The sequence below is a fragment of the Notamacropus eugenii genome, chromosome 3 (genome assembly GCF_028372415.1).
Source record: "Notamacropus eugenii isolate mMacEug1 chromosome 3, mMacEug1.pri_v2, whole genome shotgun sequence".
Classification (NCBI taxonomy): Eukaryota; Metazoa; Chordata; class Mammalia; order Diprotodontia; family Macropodidae; genus Notamacropus; species Notamacropus eugenii.
In genome coordinates this window covers 300717416-300740237 of record NC_092874.1, presented here as the reverse complement: position 1 = coordinate 300740237, position 22822 = coordinate 300717416, and the positions used below count along the sequence as shown (strand labels likewise).

At 46.6% G+C, this 22822-nt stretch overlaps 1 protein-coding gene across 9 annotated transcripts in view; it reads right to left on the bottom strand.

Annotated features, from left to right (window-relative positions):
- MEI1 (meiotic double-stranded break formation protein 1) overlaps nt 1-22822 on the bottom strand; it is an 86844-nt gene that overhangs the window by 50272 nt on the left and 13750 nt on the right. For 8 of the 9 annotated variants that reach the window (XR_011964268.1, XR_011964269.1, XM_072656288.1 and 5 more), the window contains exons 8-13: nt 19959-20073; nt 18655-18771; nt 13746-13845; nt 13498-13632; nt 1146-1284; nt 71-162 (exon numbers count right to left, since the gene is read on the bottom strand). Coding sequence is in view for 7 of the 9 variants with exons in the window: in XM_072656288.1 (XP_072512389.1) it covers nt 71-162; nt 1146-1284; nt 13498-13632; nt 13746-13845; nt 18655-18771; nt 19959-20073 (698 nt within the window). In the remaining 2 variants the exon portion in view is untranslated. The remainder of the gene's footprint in view (nt 1-70; nt 163-1145; nt 1285-13497; nt 13633-13745; nt 13846-18654; nt 18772-19958; nt 20074-22822) is intronic. The other variant, XM_072656289.1, reaches the window with a different exon arrangement.

The following is a 22822-nucleotide window of genomic DNA, read 5'->3' as shown; positions in this document are numbered from 1 at the left end:
TGAGAATCTGAAGAACCAGAGAAATGTGACCAAGGTGAGATAGTCATCACACACAACACGAACCCCTTACCTGCAGGCATTTTGGAAGCCCTCAAGGGCCCCCCGCAGGATTTCTTCCTGCCGCCGCACAGCTCTGCTGGGCCCTCTGCTGGGTGGGCAGCCCTGGAAGGAGACATGTGCCCCTGTGAGATAGAAGGAAGGGCCTGGTGGGAGAGAAGGAATGGTGGAGTGGGAGTCGAGGCTCGGGGTCCAATTCTGGTGCTCATGCTGGTTCCCTGAGTAACCTCTCTGGGCCTCAGTCTGCTTATCTGTGAAGGGAGAGGATTGGGCTCAGTGGCCCCTGGGCTTTCTGGCTCCAAGTTCCAGCATGCCAGACTTGGTGCCCTAACATGAGGTTCACATCCATGCAAGGAGATGGGAAATGACCAAGTCGGACAGTTGGGCCTGGAGCCAAGCCCAGCCTTTCTCCCCTGGGACAGCACCTTCTCATTGAGAACAGGGTCTGGAGTCAGGAAGACTTGGGTTCCAATGTGACTCCCTCAGGTGCTCACTAGATCAGTTTCTTCTTCTGTAAAATTGAGATAATACCAGGCCCTCACTCCCAGGGTCTATTAGGCTCCAATGAGGTGATCTGTAAAGCTGGCCAAGTTATAAGGGCTGTTCTCCACCTGTTTCACGAGCATCCCCAGGCTGGCAGTGAGGAGTTCTTGGAAGGGGATGATGTGACAGGACGAGATTCAGCCTCAGGAAGAGAATCCTAGCCCCTACCCTCCCAGTGCCTGCAGTACAACTGGGGAGACAAGGCACATGGCTACAGTGGGGCACTGGAGAAGGGAAGATGATCTGGAGCCCCAAGGGGACCTGGACTGGAAGTCTGTCATCTTGCCCCACTGGGTCTCAGTTTCCTCCACCGTAACTGGGGGTGGGGGTAGGAGAGGTTGGACTGGCTCAACCGAGGCTCCCTTCAGCTCTAAATCTTCAGCACCATAAACATGGGAACCTTCCAACTGCTGTTCACACTCACCCCCTATGGGACTAGAAGCTTCCTGAAGGGAAGGGTGGTTCAATGGAACCACATAGTATGCCCCCCACTGCCCCGCCCATGCCCATCAGGGAGCCCTCTGACTATCTCCACCCCACATTACCCCTGGGAGAAGCAGACCACAGCTACGGAAAGGCCTTTGGCTCACAGGCGGTGACAGGTCAGCACAGCGGTCCAGCAGGGCTCGGACCAAGGCCTGCAGTTCTCCATAAGGCACTGGTGGCAAACTCAGGTGGTGCTTCCTGTGGAGGTGAGAGGAAAGCAGGCATGTGCCCAGTGGGGTTCAGGCCTGGACTGGAATTAGATGCCCGCTGGGGGACACCCATGGCCCTTTTGGCCACATTCTGGCCTCTGAATGTGTATGAAACCAAAGGCAGGTGGGTGGTTTTTGTCCTGAAGATGAAGAAGGACATCCCAGAGCCTCACCCCAAGGGTCAGAAGGTGGAAGTGGGTCCTGCTGCTGGAGGGAAGGCGTGAAAAGGAAGTGCCTCATTTCAAAGGTCACAGGCTTTGGCCTTCTAGGAAGTGAGATCTACTCCTTCCTACCTGGGTGACTGCCTCCTCCAGGCCTTCGTTTCCTCACCTGTGAAGTGAGGGGGTTGGACCCTTCCAGCCCTCACGTTCTATGTTCTTAGGACCTCTGGGTCTCAGTCAGTCATCAGTCAAGTCCCAAGCATTTATTAAGTGCTTACCACCACTGTCTCTAGTTCTGGAAATAATAGGGGACAATTCTCAAACTCTCACTCCCTGCCTCTTTGTAGGGGCCTAAGGCCGCCCCCATCTTCCCTGCTGTTCCTGTGCTCCCCCACAGCAGCAGAGGACTGCCAAATCACCAGGTTGTGCCCAGTCCTATTTGCAAGTCAAAGGTTTACTGAATAATCAGTGCTAAAGGGCATTACTTTTGTTTGTCAAGTTGAAGAAACTATAACTTGACTCAATTTGAGCATAATGCTCATGGTCAGGACAAACTCTCCTTTAAGAAAGTGCAGCATGGGGGGAGCGAAGCCAAGATGGTGGAGTAGAAGGATGGACCTGTAAAAGCTCTGCCCCATAGCCTATAAAACACCTGAAAAAATGACTCTAAACAAATTCTAGAGCAGCAGAAGCCACAAAACAACAGAGTGAAAGAGATTTGCAGCCCAAGACAGCCTGGAAGGCCGACAGGAAAAGTCTATCACACCAAGCTCTGAGGGGAGTGCAGCCCAGGGCAGCATGACAGGACTGGAGTAGGTCTCAGGGGTCTGAATCCCCGGCAGCAGTTGCGGTTCCCAGACTGCTCAACCCATAAATGCCAAAGACAGCTACAAAGTTCAGTGAGAAAGCGCTTTCACCTGGGTGAGAAGGGAATGCAATCTGACCCCGCCAGCAGCAGCCACTGCAGTGGCAACATCCATTTTTGGAGCCCTATGCTTAAAGACCCTGGGGGAATTAAGTGGCTGATCTGCATCTCAGCCCTGAGTGGCAGCCCTGGGATGAGGAGGAGTGCTAGCGTGGTAGAGCTGGAGGCAGTTGTAGAGAGGGAATTCTACTCACAGATCCTGAGCAGGAAAGTTTTTGGCTGCTCCCAGACCAGTGCACATGCCAGGAGAGAAGTAAACTCCTCTCCCTTGATTGTGCCACTTTGGAGGAACTGAGAAGTTACAGATCCCTAGAGTACACCCTTCTCTTGACAAAGGACTCAAAAGTCAAATAGCTGGCTGGGAAAATGCCCAAAAAAGGGAAAAAAATAAGACTACATAAGTTTACTTTCTTGGTAAACTGGTATTTTCTTCCATCCCTTTGAATGAGGAAGAACAATGCATATCATCAGAGGAAGACATAAAAGTCAAGGCTTCTGCATCTAAAACCTCCCCCCAAAAATGTGCAACAGTCTCAGGCCATGGAATCAAAAAGGATTTTGAAAATCAAGTAAGAGAGGTGGAATAAAAATTGGGAAGAGAAATGAGAGAGATGCAAGAAAATCATGAAAAGAGAGGCAACAGCTTACTAAAGGAGACCCAAAAAAATGCTGAAGAAAATAACACCCTTAAAAATAGACTAACTCAAATGGCAAAAGAGGTCCAAAAAACCAATGAGGAGAAGAATGCTTTAAAAAGCAGAATTAGCCAAATGGAAAAGGAGGTTCAAAAGCTCACTGAAGAAAGTAGCTCTTTAAAAATTAGAATGGAGCAAATAGAAACTAATGACTTTATGAGAAACCAAGAAATCACAGAACAAAACCAAAAGAATGAAAAAAATAGAAGATAATGTGAAATATCTCACTGGAAAAACAACTGACTTGGAAAACAGATCCAGGAGAGAGAATTTAAAAATTATGGAACTACCTGAAAGTCATGATCAAAACAAGCCTACACTTCATCTTTCATGAAATTATCAAGAAATATTGCTCTAATATTCTAGAATCAGAGGAAAAAATAAATATTGAAAGAATCCACCAGTCAAATCCTGAAAGAGATCTGAAAAGAAAAACTCCTAGGAATATTGTGGTCAAATTCCAGAGTCCCCAGGTCAATGAGAAAATACTGCAAACAGCTAGAAAGATACAATTTGAGTATTGTGGAAATACAATCAGAATAACACAAGATCTACCAGCTTCTACATTAAGGGATAGAAGGGCTTGGAATATGATATTCCAGAAGTTAAAGGAATTAGGATTAAAACCAAGAATCACCTACCCAGAAAAACTGAGTATAATACTTCAGGGGAAAAAATGGTCTTTCAATGCAATAGAGGACTTTCAAGCATTCCTGATGAAAAGACCAGAGCTGAATAGAAAATGTGACTTTCAAACACAAGAGTCAAGAGAAGCATGAAAAGGTAAACAGGAAAGAGAAATCCTAAGGGATTTACTAAAGTTGAACTGTGTAACGGGACAAGTTAGGGCCGACCCCTGTCCATCGCAGGACGCCACACTGAGAGCCTGCCTAGATAACCTGGGGGCTTGTCAGTAGGGGTGGAACTAGATGGATTTCAGGAGGAAGGATCTTGTCTTTGTTGGCAACGTGGCAGTTCTTTGTCCAGTTCCGGATGTCCAGTGGAGAAGACACCCGTATAAGGAACAATGTTAGGTGATAGGTTCAATGTATAGGCTTAGGAAATGTTCACGTAATTAAGACTATATATGCATGTGAGCTAGCTGGAATAAATGGAGTTCTCACCACCTTGTCTCCCACCTCATTTCATTACTCACTAGATCAAGGCCTCTTGCTGGACAAGAGCCTTGGGTCGGGGTTTAGGGATCCCTGTAATGGTCTAGGGGACCCCAACAACTGGCGCCCATATGCTGGGAGGAAAAAATCTACAGAACACAGTGCAGGGTCAAAAGTGTAGTCCTTTAGCAGGGGAAAAGACACATCTGCGTGCCCTGAGGAGCCTCGGGACCAGGACCAGTCTGAGACGAATTTTGGTGCACTCAACCTCAGGAGGACAAGGAAAGGGAGACAGCAATCTGTCAGTAACCTGTTCGTTGTGCAGTGAAGTAAGAGAGAAAAGAAATCTTACTATGGGGCTAGTAGAATCAATAGAGACAGCCAACAGAGAAACTTTTGTTAAGATAATTTACAAATCAGCTAAGACACAGGGGGTCGTCATTCAATTGAAAGTGATCAGGGAGTTCTTAAAGGAAGTAGAAAGAATTTGTCCCTGGACAAAGGAGAGACCTCCGGTCTCTATAAGCTCGTGGAAAGTTGTAGGAGAACAGTTAACTAGCTATAACTCTGGAAATCCTGGGGATCTGGAGCTAACAAGTTTCTTTCTGTATAATATAGTAAAAGCGGCCCTTCAGGCTGCGGATGGCTGTTGTGACTGGCAACCCAGGCAATTCCCAGCCTCCGCACAAACAACACCTTCCGTTTCACCAGATTCCTCCCCCGAACTATCCCGTGCGAATTCTCCCAGTCCACCTTCAAGTTATCCTAATTTAGGGCAGCTGCAGGAGCAGAATTGGAGGGAGGAGGAGAGAGAAAGAATGCAACAGGAGATAGATGAGCTAAAAAGTAGACTACGGGACTTAGAAGCTGAAAAGAAAAAATTGGTTAAGTTCAAGGAGGAAGCGAGGGTTCCTGCCAGAAGGGAGGACACTGAAACAAAGAGAAGAGCAGAAGTTAGCGGGAAACAAAGGGAACCTGCACGGTCTCCAGGGAGAGAGAGCGCAAGGGAGAACCCTAGTGGACAAGTAAAGACATTGCAAAAGGAAAAAATTCTGGTTAAAGGAATAGAGACATCTGATGGACAAGTAGAGGTATTACAGAAAAAGAATTTTTTGAAGGAATATGAGGAGACCCCTAGTGAGCACTTGTCGCCATTACAACGAGGGATAAGGAAATTACAAAAGGAAGGTAAAGACGAGGTTCTAGAGCATCTTGGCTTTCAAAATGTTTTCCCTGTATTAGAAACACCTAGAGATGATAATAATCCGGCACAAAGAACACACTTTATGGTGTCTCCATATCTGATAAAAGAGCTCAAAAGAGCCATAACAGACTATGGACTTAAATCACCATATGTGAAAGTCAGGATTAAAGACTTGGCCTCACATGTACTTACCCCCAATGACTGCAAGCTTGTTATGAGGGCCATCCTCATGCCAGGAGAGATGGTAGTATGGTTAGGGATGTTTTCTGAAGAATGCAGATTAATGGCAGTACACCATAATCCTGATAACCCTCAAAATGCTCAAAGATATTATGAGATGTTATTCGGTGGTGGACATTATAGCACAGATAGGGCACAAATTCAGCACCCTGTGGAATTATATGAGCGGCTAGCACAATGTGTAGAGAGGGCTTATGACAAGTTGCCAGTTAAAGGAGAAAGTAAAACTTCATTGAGTGCTTTAAAGCAAAAACCCGATGAGCCTTTCGCTGACTTTTGTGCAAGAGTTCAAGATGCTGTGACAAAGATCATGGGGGAAGTAGAAGGGACTGTAGTTGTAATCAAGGATATCTTGAGAAACAGTTGTAATACAGACTGCAAAAAGACCATGACAGGATTGAAAAAGGATGCTGGGTTGGAAGAGATGTTACAAAGATGTGAGATAGTGGGTAGTGAGGTCTATGCTGCACAAGTTCGAGCCCAGGCATTTCATGATATGAAAAATAGGCCAACTGAAAAACCAGACAAAAAACGCTTTCAATGTGGCAAGTTGGGACATTTCAAAAAGGATTGCAAAGCAAGGCCGACACAAAGTGGGGGAGCCAGACCCAAGACACCCTGCCCAAAATGTAGAAAACCGGGGCATTGGGCGTCAGAATGTCGTAATGGCCCACCTCAGCAATATTTAAACACCCTAACAGGCCCCTCCCCAGGCCAGGAACAAAGGGGAGGAATGGGCTTTCTACCACCCTCTGCCGACCAATGGCAGGACAATCCCAATGCCAGCACAATGGCACTGTGCCAGAGATATCAGGAATTGGCGGGAATGTGTCCTTTCAAATAGAGGACCTACATAGTGCTGGATATTTTTCTATTAATCCAATGACTACAGTCATGGTTCCCATACAGGAAAAAATCAAGCTCAAACCAGATAGCATAGGAATACTATTAGCACCCGCAGCTCATGAATATACAGGCATGATACCCATAACACATATGTTTCCACCTGATATGGAGTTTCAATATATTCCAATGATGAATACTACTAATATGAAGAGTTTATTAAATGCAGGACAAAAAATAGCAGTGTTATTACTATTTCCAAAAATGGCAGATTCACAAGTATTCTTGACACAGCAAATTACTCTGGAGAGGCCACAACTTACAGTCATTATAGAAGGGAGGAGATGTACAGGCCTCATGGACACTGGGGCTGATCGTACAGTCTTTCCTTTAGAGCAGTGGAATTCTGCTTGGCCTTTAGGGCAAGCACAAAATTTATATGGTATAGGGGGTGTTCAGGCAGCGGTCGAAGCAAAACGGCCGTTGAGATGGGAATTTGAAGGAAAAACAGGAAAGGTTTGGCCACATGTATTACCAGGACTCCCAATCATTCTATGGGGTCGAGATCTGTTGTCACAAATAGGCCTTACCATATCTACAATAGAAAATTTTTAGTGGGGCCCCCTGGAATGGCTGCACAACCCATACCTGTTCCACAATTACAATGGATCAATGATGAACCAATTTGGGTTGACCAGTGGGCCTTGAGTGATGATAAAATAGCAGCCTTAAAGGAGATTGTCAAAGAACAACTTAGTTTAGGACATATAGAGGAATCTTTCAGTGCTTGGAATTCACCTGTGTTTGCTATTAAAAAGAGATCAGACAAATGGAGAATGTTAACAAACCTAAGAAAAGTTAATGCATCCATGCTTACTATGGGTTTATTACAACCAGGACTTCCTTCACCAAATATGATACCAAAAGATTATAAAATATGGGTTATAGACATTAAAGATTGTTTTTACAGTATTCCTATTCATCCTCTGGATTGGCAGAGATTTGCTTTCTCCATACCTTCCATCAATTTGCAGGAACTCTATATGAGGTATCAATGGAAAGTACTGCCACAAGGTATGAAGAATAGTCCTACATTGTGCCAATGGTATGTGCATAAAGTGCTTCAACCTATGAGAGAGAAATATAAGGAGGCCATAATAATACATTACATGGATGATATTTTGGCAGCACACAGAGATGGTGAACTGCTAGAAAAAATGTTACAGGAAGGGATACAAACTCTTAGCAAGCATGGGCTACAGGTAGCACCAGAAAAAATACAGAAGGCACTACCAATTGATTACTTAGGGTATAAGTTATCAGATAAAGAGATTCAAGTTAAGTTTCCAAATTTTGATATATAAAAGGTCAAAACTCTGAATGATTTCCAAAAACTGATAGGAGAAATTCAGTGGTGCAGGCCAAGGCTTGGTATCTCTACCTCTGCATTAGCACCACTATATGAACTATTGAAAGGCTCTCCTGACCTTAATTCAAGTAGGGATTGGACCCCTGAAGCTCTTACATGTATTAAGAATATTCAAAATACTCTCATACAACAAACCACTCAAAGATATGATAAGGGAGAGAAAATAAATTTAACTATACTTTTCACTCCAAACTTACCAACTGGGATTTTACATCAGCAATTAGGAATCCTTGAGTGGATTCATTTACCACAGGTAAAAAACAGAACATGTTCTCCTTATACAAACCTAGTGGCTAAGGTGATTTGGCAAGGCATACAGAAGGCACGAGCTCTTAGTGGTATGGACCCTGCAAGTATTTTTACTTCTTATACCTCTCAACAATTAGAAAAATGTTTTATGGAAGATGTAGATTGGCAAATTATAATTGGACAGGATTATCATTATGGCAATCCTGTGCCACTTGCTGATCAACTCACTGCGTGGCCATGGTCTTGGTCAGACAAGCATTCTGAGTCGCCTGTAGTAGGGATCAATGTTTTTACAGATGCCATAAAACATCAACAAGCATCTTTATACATACCATCTGAAAAGAGGTTACAAGTGTTTGAGACATCATTTACCTCTACTCAACAAAATGAACTGTTTGCTGTGCTTCAAGCTCTTTTAATTGATGTCCCTATTAATATTATCACAGATAGTAAGTATGTATCAGGGTTAATACCTAATTTAGAGACTGTCTATATTCCTACACGTCAGGATTCTATCACACATCTTACCTTAGAAACACAAAAGGCTATTAGAGGTAGATTTAATAAATTCCATGTTTTACATATTCGATCACATTCTAATTTACCAGATCCCTTAACTGAAGGCAATGCAATTGCTGATGAAGCCTTGCAAGTTTTTCATGCGGAGTCACCTCCAATATTAGCTCATTCCAAATTTCATTTGTCTGAATGATCTCTTAGACATTTATTTGGCATAACAAAAAGGGAAGCAAGGCAGATTGTAAAGGCATGCACCCAATGTGCTCCGTTTCTTCCACCACCACCTATACACCCAAAAAATCCTACAGGTGACTGCCCAAACGATATTTGGCAGATGGATTCGTCATTTGGACATTCTCAATATATACATGTAAAACAGATAATGGCCCAGCCTATATATCAGCTGCATTTAAAAATTTTTGCTATGAATTTTCCATCTATCATGTTACTGGCATTCCTTATAACCCTACAGGCCAAGCCATTGCTGAAAGGGTAAATCGTTCCCTCAAGGTCTACTTGCAAAAACAAAAAGGGGGAATTACACAAGGCCCTCAGGCATCTCTCAATTTAGCCTTATACTCATTAAATTATTTAAAATTCGATGATAAGAATCTTTCGGCAGCCATGAAATATGCTATTGCTATAAAAACATCAAGAGGAACTTCACTTCTAGAAAAAACACAAATAGAGAATGAAAGAAAACAGGCAATGTGGCACGATGTAGAAGGACAATGGCATGATCCGGGAAAAATAATCATATGGGGAAAGGGTTATGCTTATGTTTCCACAGGAAAAGAGAAAGAACAGTGGGTCCCAGTACGCAGGCTTCGGCCAACAGAAAAAAGAGACAACGGGAGGAAAATCACAGGGCAAGAGACTGAGAGCAGCAAAGTGGAGAAAGAAGCTGGAAGAACAAATAAGGAGTCTTTGTCTTCAAAATGAGGAGGTTGATTCTGTTTCTCTTACTGACTCTTGGGGTTGGAGAACGTCCAACTCCGACCCAGGAAACAAGTGGGAATGCCCATCACTGGGCGTTCATCCCGAATCCTCTATGGGTGAGGGTCATAAGATGGGGTGAAAAGATACCAACACCAGTATTACATGGCAGTTTATCACACATGTTTGGGGGTACAGGTTTTGAATCTATAGGTAAATCAAATGGTTCACAGCCAAGGATGAACTTTACTGGATTGATCGCAGGATTACCGCTCTGTCTTCAAAAGAAGGTTGATGGACGATGGACTGGCACTACATGGGTTTTTAATAATGTAGCGGCCAATATGACATGGTGTGCAAACATAACTCTGGGACATGAGACTTTAGCTTATCGAGGGGACTCTAGACTCTTTCACCTATGGACTTGGGTCATTGAGGGACAAGATATGGGTCTAAAACAAGAACTAGGTTTGAGAAATAGACCATATTGTACAAAAATGAATGGGGCACGAGACATGGGACAAAAACGAGAAGTGATTTCTAGATCTGGACCACAAGGTAGAAAGAGGAATGATCCTTATGTCTCCATTTATCGTAATTATTCAGGTTTCGTACCATTTGAAGATTGTCAGTCACATCAATGTCAACAGACTGTGTTATTCTTAGAGCATTATAATGACAGCCTTATTTCCTGTCACAACCTATCATATTTTAGTCCAGATCGCTATGTCTCAGGATATCCTAGTCCTAGATATGTTACTAACAAGGGTCCTTATACAGCAGGGATTGAACGGGTGATTGCCGCTATTGGGGGACAGACAGTACAAAGTTTTGTAGGACCATTTATTATTGTAGCACCAAACGGTACTATAATTACAAACCATATTAGTCTTACGGCGCGAGTGTGTTTAGGATCGTCTCATGCCTTTATGTGGGATCGTGCAAGTCAGTCTACACTCGTGCCACATATGAATATGACAGGGATATTCAATTTAACTTGTCCGAATTGTTCGGTACATGAATGCATAGGGCCACAATTTGATAAAGGAAGGCTTTCCATCATTACTAGGCCAAAGTATGCACTCACAGTAGTGAAAACACAAGGATGGTATCGCACTCAGGCTGACAATATTATGTCAGTATTAGATCAAAAGATAACAAGTTTGATGCGATTCAAAAGATGTATCTCATGTGTAGTGTTAGGTATAACCTTATTAGCTGAGCTAATTGTTAGTTCTGCTGCTCTCGCAATGTCTGTCTCTAACATACAGAATAGGGTCCAAGAAGCGAGTGCTCTTAATGATCTCATGCGCAATGTCTCAGAAGGATTTCAACGTCAGGCTCAAATGGATAAGGAATTTTACAATGCTATTCGTGCTTTACAGAAAGCAATACTGTTCTTGGGACATGAAGTTGCATATCTAGAATTACAATCAAAGTTGCAATGTGATTATAGGTAAACAATACTTTTTGTCTTACTCCAAAACAATATAATGCAACTGAAATAACATGGGAAAAGATTCGGGCTCAATTACAAGGTGTAGTCAATGATAATATGACCTCAGAGCTCCAACAATTGATTCAATTGGCAGAATATATCAATCAGGCTTCCCATGAAAACCTACTTCCACAAAAAACTGCTCAACATATCTTAGATTTTTTCCAACATGCTGATCCCTGGCACTCACTAAAAACTTGGCTAATTTCATTGGGATCAGGATTACTAACATTGCTTATATTAGTTGTTATTATACCAATATTATTAAAACATTGTTGACAATTCGTAATTCCTTCTTCTCCACTAAGCATACTGTGTTGGCTATGAAAGAACAACTGTACCAAAACAAAAAGAGGGAGGTGTAACGGGACAAGTTAGAGCTGACCCCTGTCCATCGCAGGACGCCACACTGAGGGCCTGCCTAGATAACCTGGGGGCTTGTCAGTAGGGGTGGAACTAGATGGATTTCAGAAGGAAGGGTATCGTCTTTGTTGGCAACGTGGCAGTTCTTTGTCCAGTTCCGGATGTCCAGTGGAGAAGACACCCATATAAGGAATAATGTTAGGTGATAGGTTCAATGTATGGGCTTAGGAATGTTCACGTAATTAAGACTATATATGCATGTGAGCTAGCTGGAATAAATGGAGCTCTCACCACCTTGTCTCCCGCCTCATTTCATTACTCACTAGATCAAGGCCTCTTGCTGGACAAGAGCCTTGGCTCGGGTTTTGGGGATCCTCGAAATGGTCTAGGGGACCCCAACAGAACTGTTTACATTCCTACATGGAAAGATAATATTTGTAACTCTTGAAACTTTTTTCAGTATTGGGTAGTTGGAGGGATTATACACACACATATATACATATATACATATATATATATTTGAATAGGAAGGGATGATATCTAAAAAAATAAAATTAATGGGTGAGAGAGGCATATATTGAGAGGAGAAAGGGAGCAATGGGGCAAACGATCTCTCATAAAAGAGGCAAGAAAAAGCTTTTTCAATGGAGGGGAAAAGTGAAGCTTACTCTCTTCACATTTGGCTTAAGGAGGGTATAACATGCACACCCAATTTGGTATGAAAATCTATCTTACACTAAAGGAAAGGAAGGGAGAAAGGAATAAGTGGGGGGAGATGATAGAAGGGAGGGCAAATGGGAGGAGGGAGTAACTAGAAGTAAACACTTTAGGGGAGGGACAAGGTCAAAAGAGAACAGAATAAATAGGGGGCAGGATAGGATGGAGGGAAATATAATTAGTCTTTCACAACATGACTATTTTGGAAGTTTTTTTGCATAACTACACATATATGGCCTATATTGAGTTCCTTGCCTTCTCAGTGGGGATGGCTGAGGAGGGACGAAGAGAGAGAAGTTGGAACTCAAAGTTTTAGGAACGAATGTTGAGAATTGTTTTTTGCATGCAACTGGGAAATAAGAAATACAGGTAATGGGGTATAGAAATCTATGTTTCCCTATGAGAAAAGACAGAAGATGGGGATAAGGGAAGGGAGGAGTGTGATAGAAGGGAGGGCAGATTGAGGGAAGGGGTAATCAGAATTCATGGTGTTTTGGTGTGGGGGAGGTGAGAGATGAGGAGAAAATGTGGAACTCAAAATTTTGTGGAAATGAATGTTGAAAACTAAAAATAAATAAATAATCATTTTTTAAAAAGAGAGAGTGCAGAGTGATCCTCAGTTTAAACACAAAACTACTCTCTTTGAGGAGAGGTGGGAGGGCCTGGGCCCTGTCACCCCCACTACAAGCACACCCATGCCCTCACTCATCCATAGGGGAAGCACTGTGCCAATGAAACAGGACCTGCAGGGAGCAGAAGGAACCCAAACAGCCAGCCAGGCCACTGAAAGACAAGAGGATGGTGTCTACTGGACTGGGCGGCTCTCGTAGAGACCAGGGGGAGAGGGGGTGTGATCTGCACTGATGAAGGGATGAAGGGAATCCCTGAGCCATTGAAGCAGCAGGTCCATCCTCACCATTTCCACAGTGGTACTCTCACTTGATCCACCAAAGTAACCAGGAATCTCATGGATTGTAAGCGACCTGAACAGTCATGTACAACTGAAGCAGAATCGCTGCCATAGGACTCCACTAATGCGCTGAATCTCCAACATCTGCTTGAGCACCTCACCTGACAGGGAGCTCACCTCCCAGTAGGGCTGCTAGCTTAGAGTGCTCCAGAAATGTGAGTTATGATCCCACAAGGCTGCCCTGGTTCAGACAAACTCTGCCTTCCTCTAAACACCCCAGGTCAAAGGTCAGCAGGAGAGCTCACGGGCCAACCCAAGTGGCTGGGAGAGAAACCAAAGCTACCTGACACCCTCGGACCATGTATGGCAGAGAAGGCTCCACAGCCTCAGCTCCTCACCTGAAAAAAGCTGCCACAGCACTGACTGCCTCCACCATGACCTCCAGGACAGGGCTGCTGATGGCCTCCTGGAGAACCCTACTGGCATCTTTGCAGGTGGCCGAGTTTGGAAAAAGCTTGATCTCTTCTGGCTGCCTGGGAAGTGACAAAGGATGCAGTGATTTGTTTGGAGCCATCTCCCAGTCCTGCTTCTTGTCCTACGCCCCCTGTACCCCCCTGGCCCAGCCAGGGCCACCCTCAGCTGTCACCTCTTCAGAATCTCCGTGAAGAGCAGTAGACCCTGCTTGAGGAGCTCTGGATTGTTCAGCTGCAGGATCCCCTTGAGGCTCCGCACCAGCGACTCAATCCCTGCAGTGATGTGGACAAGGTCTGGAGGCTGGCCCCATCCCAGCTGCCCCCTACCTCGGGCAGGCTTCCCTTCACCACCCTCCAAAAAGAGGGTCATGAGCAAGAAGGGACAGGGTATTTTCACAAGAATAGAACATACCGGGGGGCGGAGCCAAGATGGCGAAGTAGAAAGACGCACATACACATAGCTCCGAGCCCACAAACCACAGAGCGGCTAGAGGGGACCAAGCCAGGGCGAATTCTGCACCCAGAGACCACGGAGTATTGGAGCGAGGGAGATTTCTGCTCCGGAGAGACCTGCAAACCTCTCGCGGGGGTCCTTCGCGCTGTGGACTGGGCGCCGGGACGGGGAGCAGAGTGCAGCCCCGCTGCGGCCACGACACCGAGGGGAAGAGATCCGAGAGGGCTACGGGGACGGGATCTCCAGCGGCCACGTGGGTCCCCCCACCCACAGAGGGACCTGCAAACCTCTCGCAAAAGGTCCATCGCGCTGCAGACGCGGAGCCCAGCCCGGACCTGCGGCGGCAGCGGCGGCTGCGGCTCCGAGAGGCACGGATCTGGGAGGGCTCCAGAGACGGGATCTTCAGCAGCGGCACAAGCCCCCCCACCAACAGGTGACTGACGGGGGTAGGTGAGAGAGTCTATTTGGCGGGTTGAGAGGGGAGTGGGGTGCTCCCATGGCTCGAGCCCCCCCAGGAGATGGAAGCTGAGAGGCAGCTGCAGACAGGGGCTCCCCAAACGGGCTGGAGCCTGGATCCATTGTGGAAGGTCTGTGCATAAACCCCCTGAGGGAACAGAGCCAGAGAGGCAGCCCTGCCCCTGACCACCTGAACTTAATTCTCACACTGAATAGCAGCCCTGCCCCCGCCAAAAACCCTAAGGCGGGAAGCAGCATTTGAATATCAGTCCCCAAACGCTGGCTGGGAGGACCAGGAGGCGAGGTGGGTGTGAGTAGAACATTCAGAGGTCAGGCCACTGGTTGGAGAAAATGCCAAGAAAAGGGAAAAGAAATAAAACTATTGAAGGGTACTTTATCGGAGAAAAGACACTTCCTCCCTTCCTTTCTGATGGGGAGGAACAATGCTTGCCATCAGGCAAAGACACAGAAATCGAGGATTCTGTGTCCCAGCCCACCCAATGGGCTCAGGCCATGGAAGAGCTCAAGAGGAATTTTGAAAATCAAGTTAGAGAGGTGGAGGAAAGACTGGGAAGGGAAATGAGAGGGATGAGGGAGAAGCATGAAAAGCAGATCAGCTCCCTGCTAAAGGAGAACCAAAAAAATCTTGAAGAAATTGGCACCTTGAGAACTAGCCTAACTCAGCTGGCAAGGGAGGTGCAAGGGGCCAATGTGGAGAAGAATGCTTTCAAAAGCAGAATTAACCAAATGGAAAAGGAGATTCAAAAGCTCACTGAAGAAAATAGATCTTTCAAATCTGGAATGATACGGATGGACGCTAAGGACTTTATGAGAAAGACAGATATCTCAGAACATACCACGCAGATTCGAAAAATGGAAGATAATATGAAATATCTTATTGGAAAAACAACTGACCTGGAAAATAGAATCAGGAGAGACAATGTAAAAATTCTGGGACTACCTGAAAACCATGATCAAAAGAAGAGCCTAGACATCATCTTCCATGAAATTATCAAGGAAAACTGCCCTGAGATTCTAGAACCAGAAGGCAAAATAAATATTCAAGGAATCCGCAGAACACCGCATGAAAGAGATCCAAAAAGAGAAACTCCTAGGAGCATTGTGGCCAAAATCCAGAATTCCCAAGTGAAAGAGAAAATATTGCAAGCAGCTAGAAAGAAACAATTCAAGTATTGTGGAAATACAATCAGGATAGCACAAGATCTGGCACCCTCTACATTGAGGGATAGAAGGGAATGGAATAGGATATTCCAGAAGTCAAAGGAAATAGGACTGAAGCCAAGAATCACCTACCCAGCAAAACTGAGTATAATACTTCAAGAGAAAAAATGGTCTTTCAATGAAATAGAGGACTTTCAAATTTTCCTGATGAAAAGACCAGAGCTGGAAAAAAAATTTGACTTTCTAACACAAGAATGAAGAAGAACCATGAAAAGGTGAACAGCAAAGAGAAGTCATAAGGGACTTACTAAAGTTGAACTGTTTACATTCCTACATGGAAAGACAATATTTGTAACTCTTGAAACATTTCAGTATCTGGGTACTGGGTGGGAGTACACACACACACACATGCACACACGCACACATACATAGAGACAGAGTGCATAGAGTGAATTGAAGAGGATGGGATCATATCTTAAAAAAAAAATGAAATCAAGCAGTGAGAGAGAAATATTGGGAGGAGAAAGGGAGAAGTTATATGGGGCAAATTATCTCTCATAAAAGAGGCAAGCAAAAGACTTATTAGTGGTGAGATAAAGAGGGGAGGCAAGAGAAAAACATGAGGTCTACTCTCATCACATTCCACTAAAGGAAAGAATAAAATGCACACTCATTTTGATAGGAAAACCTATCTCATAATACAGGAGAGTGGGGGACAGGGGCACAAGCAGGGTGGGGGGGAGGATGGAGGGGAGGGCATGGGGAGGAAAATGCAATACGAGGTCGACACTCATGGGGAGGGAAAGGACCATAAGAAAATAGAAGTAAAGGGGGACAGGATAGGATGGAGGGAAATATAGTTAGTCCTATACAACACAACTAGTAGGGAAATCATTTGCAAAACTAAACAGATATGGCCCATATTGAATTGCCTGTCTTCCAAGGGGAAGGGGTGGAGAGGGAGGGAGCTAAAGAAGTTGGAACTCAAAGTGTTAGGACCAAATGTAATGTTCTTACCACTGGGTAACAAGAAATACAGGTTAAGGGTCAAGAAAGCTATCTGGCCCTACAGGACAAAAGAGAAGACGGAGACAAGGGCAGGGAGGGAGGATAGAGGAGAGAGCAGATAAGTCACAGGAGCAATCAGAAAGCTCGGGTTTGGGGGGGGGGAGGGGATAAAAGGGGAGAAAATTTGTAACCCAAAATTGTGTGAAAATAAATGTTAAAAGTTAAATAAAAAAAAAAAAGAATAGAACATACCTGGGCAACCAAGTCAATTCAACTAACATTTATGAAGTACCAACTGTATGCAAGACCTAAGGCCAAAGCGGCCACCTAACATGGTAGAAGCTGGACTGGCTCTGGAGTCAGAAGGCCTGGTTCATACCTGCTCTGGGCCCCACTTTCCTCCTCTGTGAACGAAGAGATCAGACAGGTCAGCCCCACCCAGGTCCCTTCCAACTCCAGGCCTTTGTCAAGCTGTGTTATCTAAGGACCCAATGCTGCTTGGGCATCTCTCTGTGTATGGCCTGGTGGACTCTGGGAACAACCCTCCTTGGCCTCAGCTGCCTCACCTATAAATGTGGGGGGGGGGCAGGCCAGAGGGGCTCATCTCAGGACCCTGCCATCTCTGAATCAATGCATCACAAATCCAGAGTGGGGAAGACTCATGGAGGTCACTCAACCCTTTTTATAGATGAAGAAACTGAGGCCCAGAGAGGTAGCTTCCTTTCTAGGGACTCTCACCAATAACTGGCAACTTCACAAAACTTTATCTTTGAGGGCATGAGGGACACAAAGAGGACTCTGGTCCCACCTCCCAGACAACAGAGCCTGGGACCTGGGACAAGCTTCACAAACCTGGGCCTCAAGGCAAACATTCTAGACAACCTGTGGGATCCTGGGGAAGTGAGAGACCCTGGACACCAGCCCCTTCAAAGGGGCTGCCAGGCAGGACAGGGATGGTGATGGAGAAGAAAGTGAACAGTGAGGGGCCTCTCTCTGTCCCCTCACACACACTCACCCCCACTAACTCATACACTCACTTCCCCACATACACACTCATCCCCACAATCACACACACCCACTCCAACCCCAGGATCAAGTATAAAATCCATTGGTGTTCAATGCTCCCTTTCCACACCTTCTATGTTCTTGCCTCCTCAGAGTGCCCTCTCTTGGCTCTGGCATCCCCTACATCCCCCATGCCTCCTCATCTCTACTCCTGGCAAGTTTCAGGTAAAACCTCACCTTTTACAAGGAGCCTTTTCTGACTGCCCACCCCCCTTCCCATGCTACAGCCCTCCTCTTCTGGATAAATCTGCATGTGTCCACCATGTACACTGTCTACAGAATGGTACTGGAAGACTGTCTCTCCCTGTAGAGATGGAGCTCCATGGAAGCAGGGGCAGTTCTTTGCCCCTTTTTGTATTCTCAGAGCTTAGCACAATGCCTGGCATACAGCATGTGCTCAGTGTTTGCTGGCTTGGACTAGAAGTCCCCCATGGCCCCTGGGGCAGACTGGGGGCACTTCCTAAGTTGCCCATCTGGTCTGGAGGGTGTAGGTCCATAGCAACACCGCTGGTGGAGTTCCCTCTGGCAAAGGGGGTACTAAGGGTGAGGAACAGAGAATGGCGTGGAGGCAGTGAGCCCTGGTGGCACCAACAGCACATTAGTTTGTAAAATGCTGTCCATGTGTTATCTGATTTGATCCCCACCCCAACCCTGGGAGAGAAGTGTGGCTATGGGCCCCATTTTACAGATGAGGAAACAGAGGCAGACACACATGAAGGGACCTGCCCAAGGTCACGAAGACAGATCTGAACTCCACTGTCCCTGCTCCAGGCCCAGGGTCCCATACTTTTCATTCCTAGACTGTTTTAACTGCCAAGGACTTGGACCAGGGCAGCAGGGCAGAAAGGGCATGACCCAGAGACCTTGAAAGGAAGTGGCGAGTGAGAGGAATAGGATGGGTGGGGCCGGGCACTGACCATACACGGTGTGACACTTGGAGAAGAGGAGGCGCTCTTGAGTCAGGAGCAACAAGCAGCTATAGGAGGCCCAGAGGAGGGCCTCGCTGGTGCAGGAGAGGTGCTCAAACAGGAACTCTGTGGAAGGGAGAGGGCTTTGTCAGGCGAAGGGGCCCCTGAAAGGCCCCACCCCACGAGCTTCCCGTTCAAACAGCCAGCCTGACCCCCCATCCTTTAGCTGAGCCAAACATGGACTGTGTCCAGGGCAGGGAGGGCTCCTGGAGGCAATGCCCAAATGGCATCGCTGGTTTGGGGGGGAGGGCAGGGCCCCACCCTCGATCTTTCTTGGGGAGCAGTTATCATCAAGGCTTCTTGTGCCCAAATGAAAGTTTTATCCTGTTATTCTAATGAGCTCCTTTGGAAGCCAGATGGCATTTTCATATCCAGATTGTTTTATTCAAGTGAAAGAAAAGGGAGCCAGCAATGTAATCCTGTAGTTAAAAGGACATTAGAAGGGGAGGAGAAAGGAGTCCCTGCCCCTGCTATTTACCATGCGTACAGCCGACCCTGGACAGGCCACAGCACCAACCTAAGCCTTCTGTTGTATTTTGAATCTGAGATGTGAGGACTGCATCAGATAACAGGTGCACGGAACATTTCAGGATTTATAAGGCACATCATGGACATTACCTGACCATAGCTGAGCCCCATGACAACCCCAGGAGGAAATACTACTGATCCCACTGTCCCCATTTTGGGGACAAGGAAACAGGCCCAGAGCAGCCCAGCCAGCAAACAGAAGATAAAGGACTCAAAGCCAAGTCTCTCCTGACTCAGCCCATCATCCCTTCTTCCCACTAACCTCTTGCAGTTTCTCTAGATAACCCCTAAGGTCACTTCCTGCTTTACATTTTATGTTCCTTGGGGGGTCTGACTTCTGCTGCCTGGAAATCCTCAAATCTACTGTGTGATCTCAAGAAAGTCCCTTCCCTTTCTGAACCTCAGTGTACCCATCTATCAAATAAAGGAGGTTGGACTAGACAATGACCAGGGTCCCTTCTAGCCTAAGACACATTAAAGCAGGGAAATAAAGTCTTTTAGATGAAGAGACAACACAGGCCAGTAAAAAAGCAAAAGAAGGTAGGGTGTTTCTGGGCTCCCTCCACAGGGCTTCCTCTGTGAGAGTCCCCAGAGAGAAAAGCCTGAGCGCCAATCACACAGGATGGTGTCAGTGAGGCTTTCCCCTGGAAGCCAGCTGCCACCTCACCTTAATGTCCATCACCAGGGCCTAGGGTCCCACAGAAAGAAGGCAGCCAGCCTCCTACCTGGAATGTCTGCGTGGATGAAGGCAGGGGCATACTTCACAGGCGAATGTACCAACACTGCCACCATGCAGTGAGTGCTGGCCACCTGCAAGGTTTCATCTCTGGACAGCAGCAGCTAACAAAAAGACAGAGAGCACATGACTTAGAGTCACCGCCAGCCCCTGGTTAGAAAGACACAGGCATTTCTTATGGAAAGGAACTTGTAAGGAGAGTGGCATCGGCTCAACTTCACACACACGGACCACCAGAGAAGTAGCTCATTCTAAATGAACCCATTAATGCTGCCAATAGCATCTGGTGTGCAGAACTTTCAGAAAGGAAGCTGGGCATGCGGGCCCATACCAAGGTGGCTGGAAGGGAAAGGCTCCCCTGCACTTGTGGCACTGGGCCTCAGGAGGATGCCCCCCCCCCCCAAGAGGCTGGAAATCAAGTCATTTCTACCCTAGCCCCAACAGAGGCTCTAAACTTTCTCTGTGACTTTCAGGCAGCAGCTCCTAGAAATGCCCCTGGGGGGGGGGGGGGAGAAGGAGAGAAGGGTTTCCTGACATTGGGAGCAGGCAGGTCAGAGACCACTTGCTGTTACAACAGATTGTGTGGAACAGCATGGTAAAGAGGGATGGGGAGCAGAGGCAGAATGGGAAATCACACAGACGGGAAACAAAGCGCCCCCCCCCCCCCCCAGTATACGCATTTCAGGGGTAGCCATATTTCTGACACATCTGGAAGGGGCCTGTCCATTGTCAACTCATTTGTTTCTATCTTTTGAAATACTAAGGGTTTGAAGAATTTGTTTTTGTAAGTTCACGACAAAGGCAATGAAAACATACACAATCCCTCTCCACAGTCTTACTCTCACCTCCTCAGTCTAGGTACTCCCTGCCTCTCTGGGCCCTTAAGTTAAACTGCTGCAAACTCCAGCCTCCTCTGTTGTTGAATCTTTTTAAGTTCTGTCTGATTCTTCATGGCCCCATTTGGGGTTTTCTTGGCAGAGATTCCAGAGAGGTTTGTCATTTCCTTCTCCAGCTCATTTTACAGATGAGGAAACTGAGGCCAACAGGGTAAAGTGACTTGCCCAGGGTCACCCAGCTAGGAAATGTCTGAGGCTGGATTAGAACTCAGGTCTTCCTGCCTCTGGGCCTGGTGCCCTGTGTCACCCAGCTTCCCCTACAGCATCCTCCTCTTTAACCCAACTGCCAAAATCTGCCTGATCACAGCAGCCCTCGGTAGCTCTCTTTTTAAAAATAAATGATTTTGCTATAAATTGAGTAATGAACAGCAGCACAGCTAAGGTGTTTTGGAACGCTTTGGCTTCCCCACAGGCTGTCTGCGCATCCCCCAGGACCCTCATTCGGCCCATCCACTCCCCTCTGCTCTAGGCAGTCCAGCTGAGCCCTGGGCCTCCCTCCCACCTGGTGCTCCACTCAGCATGAACTTCACGAAGTTCCTTCCAGAACTCTGTCTATTTCTCCTCCTCATTGGCCATCACCTGACATATTCTCTGACATGCGTACCATGAAGGCATCAACATCATGCCACTGTTTTTCAGTCACAACCTGTCTTCCTAATCATGGAGGCAGCTACACAGAGCGCTGCCAACCTTAAGCTGCTTCCAATCACCAGTGGAATAAAGCACAAACACCGCAGGTTGGCCTGACCCAGCTCCCACAGCTCTCCAGGATAATTTCAGTGACCCCCCCCCCCACACACACACACACACATACACACACACACATCCTCCCAACATTCCAGTCAAACTGGACCTACTTGCCTGGCCTTCCTCTGGTCTTTCTTTCCCATCCCCATTCAATCGCTTGCTCTGCTCCCCCATCTCTAGCTATGCACATTTCCTCTGACCTCCTCCACGAGGTCAATCCCAATCCCTTAATTTAGAGGAGTCATCCCACAGGCCTCTGACCCTCCTTCGGGGGACTGCATCCTGCCTTACATTATTTTTATCTGGGTGTCTCTGGTCTTTCATCCTCTGCCTGTTACAGCACAAACCCTCTGAGTTCAGACAGTCAGGTTTTATGGTCTTGTGCCCAGGATGGAGTACATGCCTTGCACATGCTGGTGTGTGTAAGGAGGCCTTCTTTTACCAGGGTTAAAAAGTATTTGGGGGAGAAGGCAGCTGCCAAGCAGACAATTTTGTAGGTGCATGCCCATGTAGGCTGGGGGGTGAAGACAGGTGGTCCACAATGTGGCAATTTGAGAAAGTCATGAGTTCTGCAAGTCCAGGGATGGGTGCTGCTGAAATGCAGGGACTCAGGTCCCCACAATGCCCTGGAAGAAGGGTGAAAGCACCCTTCTGAGGCTGCATACTCCAGGCACAGCCCTATCTGACCAGGCCCAGCAGCAGCTCTGCCAGCAAGCACATGCTTGTTTGTTGCTGGGCCTGGTGGGCAGTCTAGAGTTCTCTAGGCAGAGCAGGAACAGGACTCAGCTGCCAGGCCTCCATTGTATCAGCAGGGACAGAGTAGTGGAGGATGCCAAAGGCTTTTGTTTCTACTGCCCTGTAGAAGGGTACCCCAGCAGAGCCTCCCACACGCTACCCAGTGAAAAGGCAGGTCTTCAGGGTTCAGGCTGTGAGCAGCTCTTGTGGGTGAGAGCCCCCAGGAAAGGCTGACAAGGGCAGAAGGAATATGCAGCATTCGGACAGATGCATCTGAGTACTAACACCCCATGGTTATAAAGGGGCATCCTGGCCTCATGGGGGCACTGACTGTGGCTCAGCGTGGTGGGCCTGGGCAGTTTGTGACAGGACTTTGGAGCAGAGATAGAGAGAGCAAGAGGAACCAGAGCATGAGACATGAGAGACAGAAAGAGAAAACAGGAACTTGGAGCAGTCACTGAGCAGCCTGAGGTGG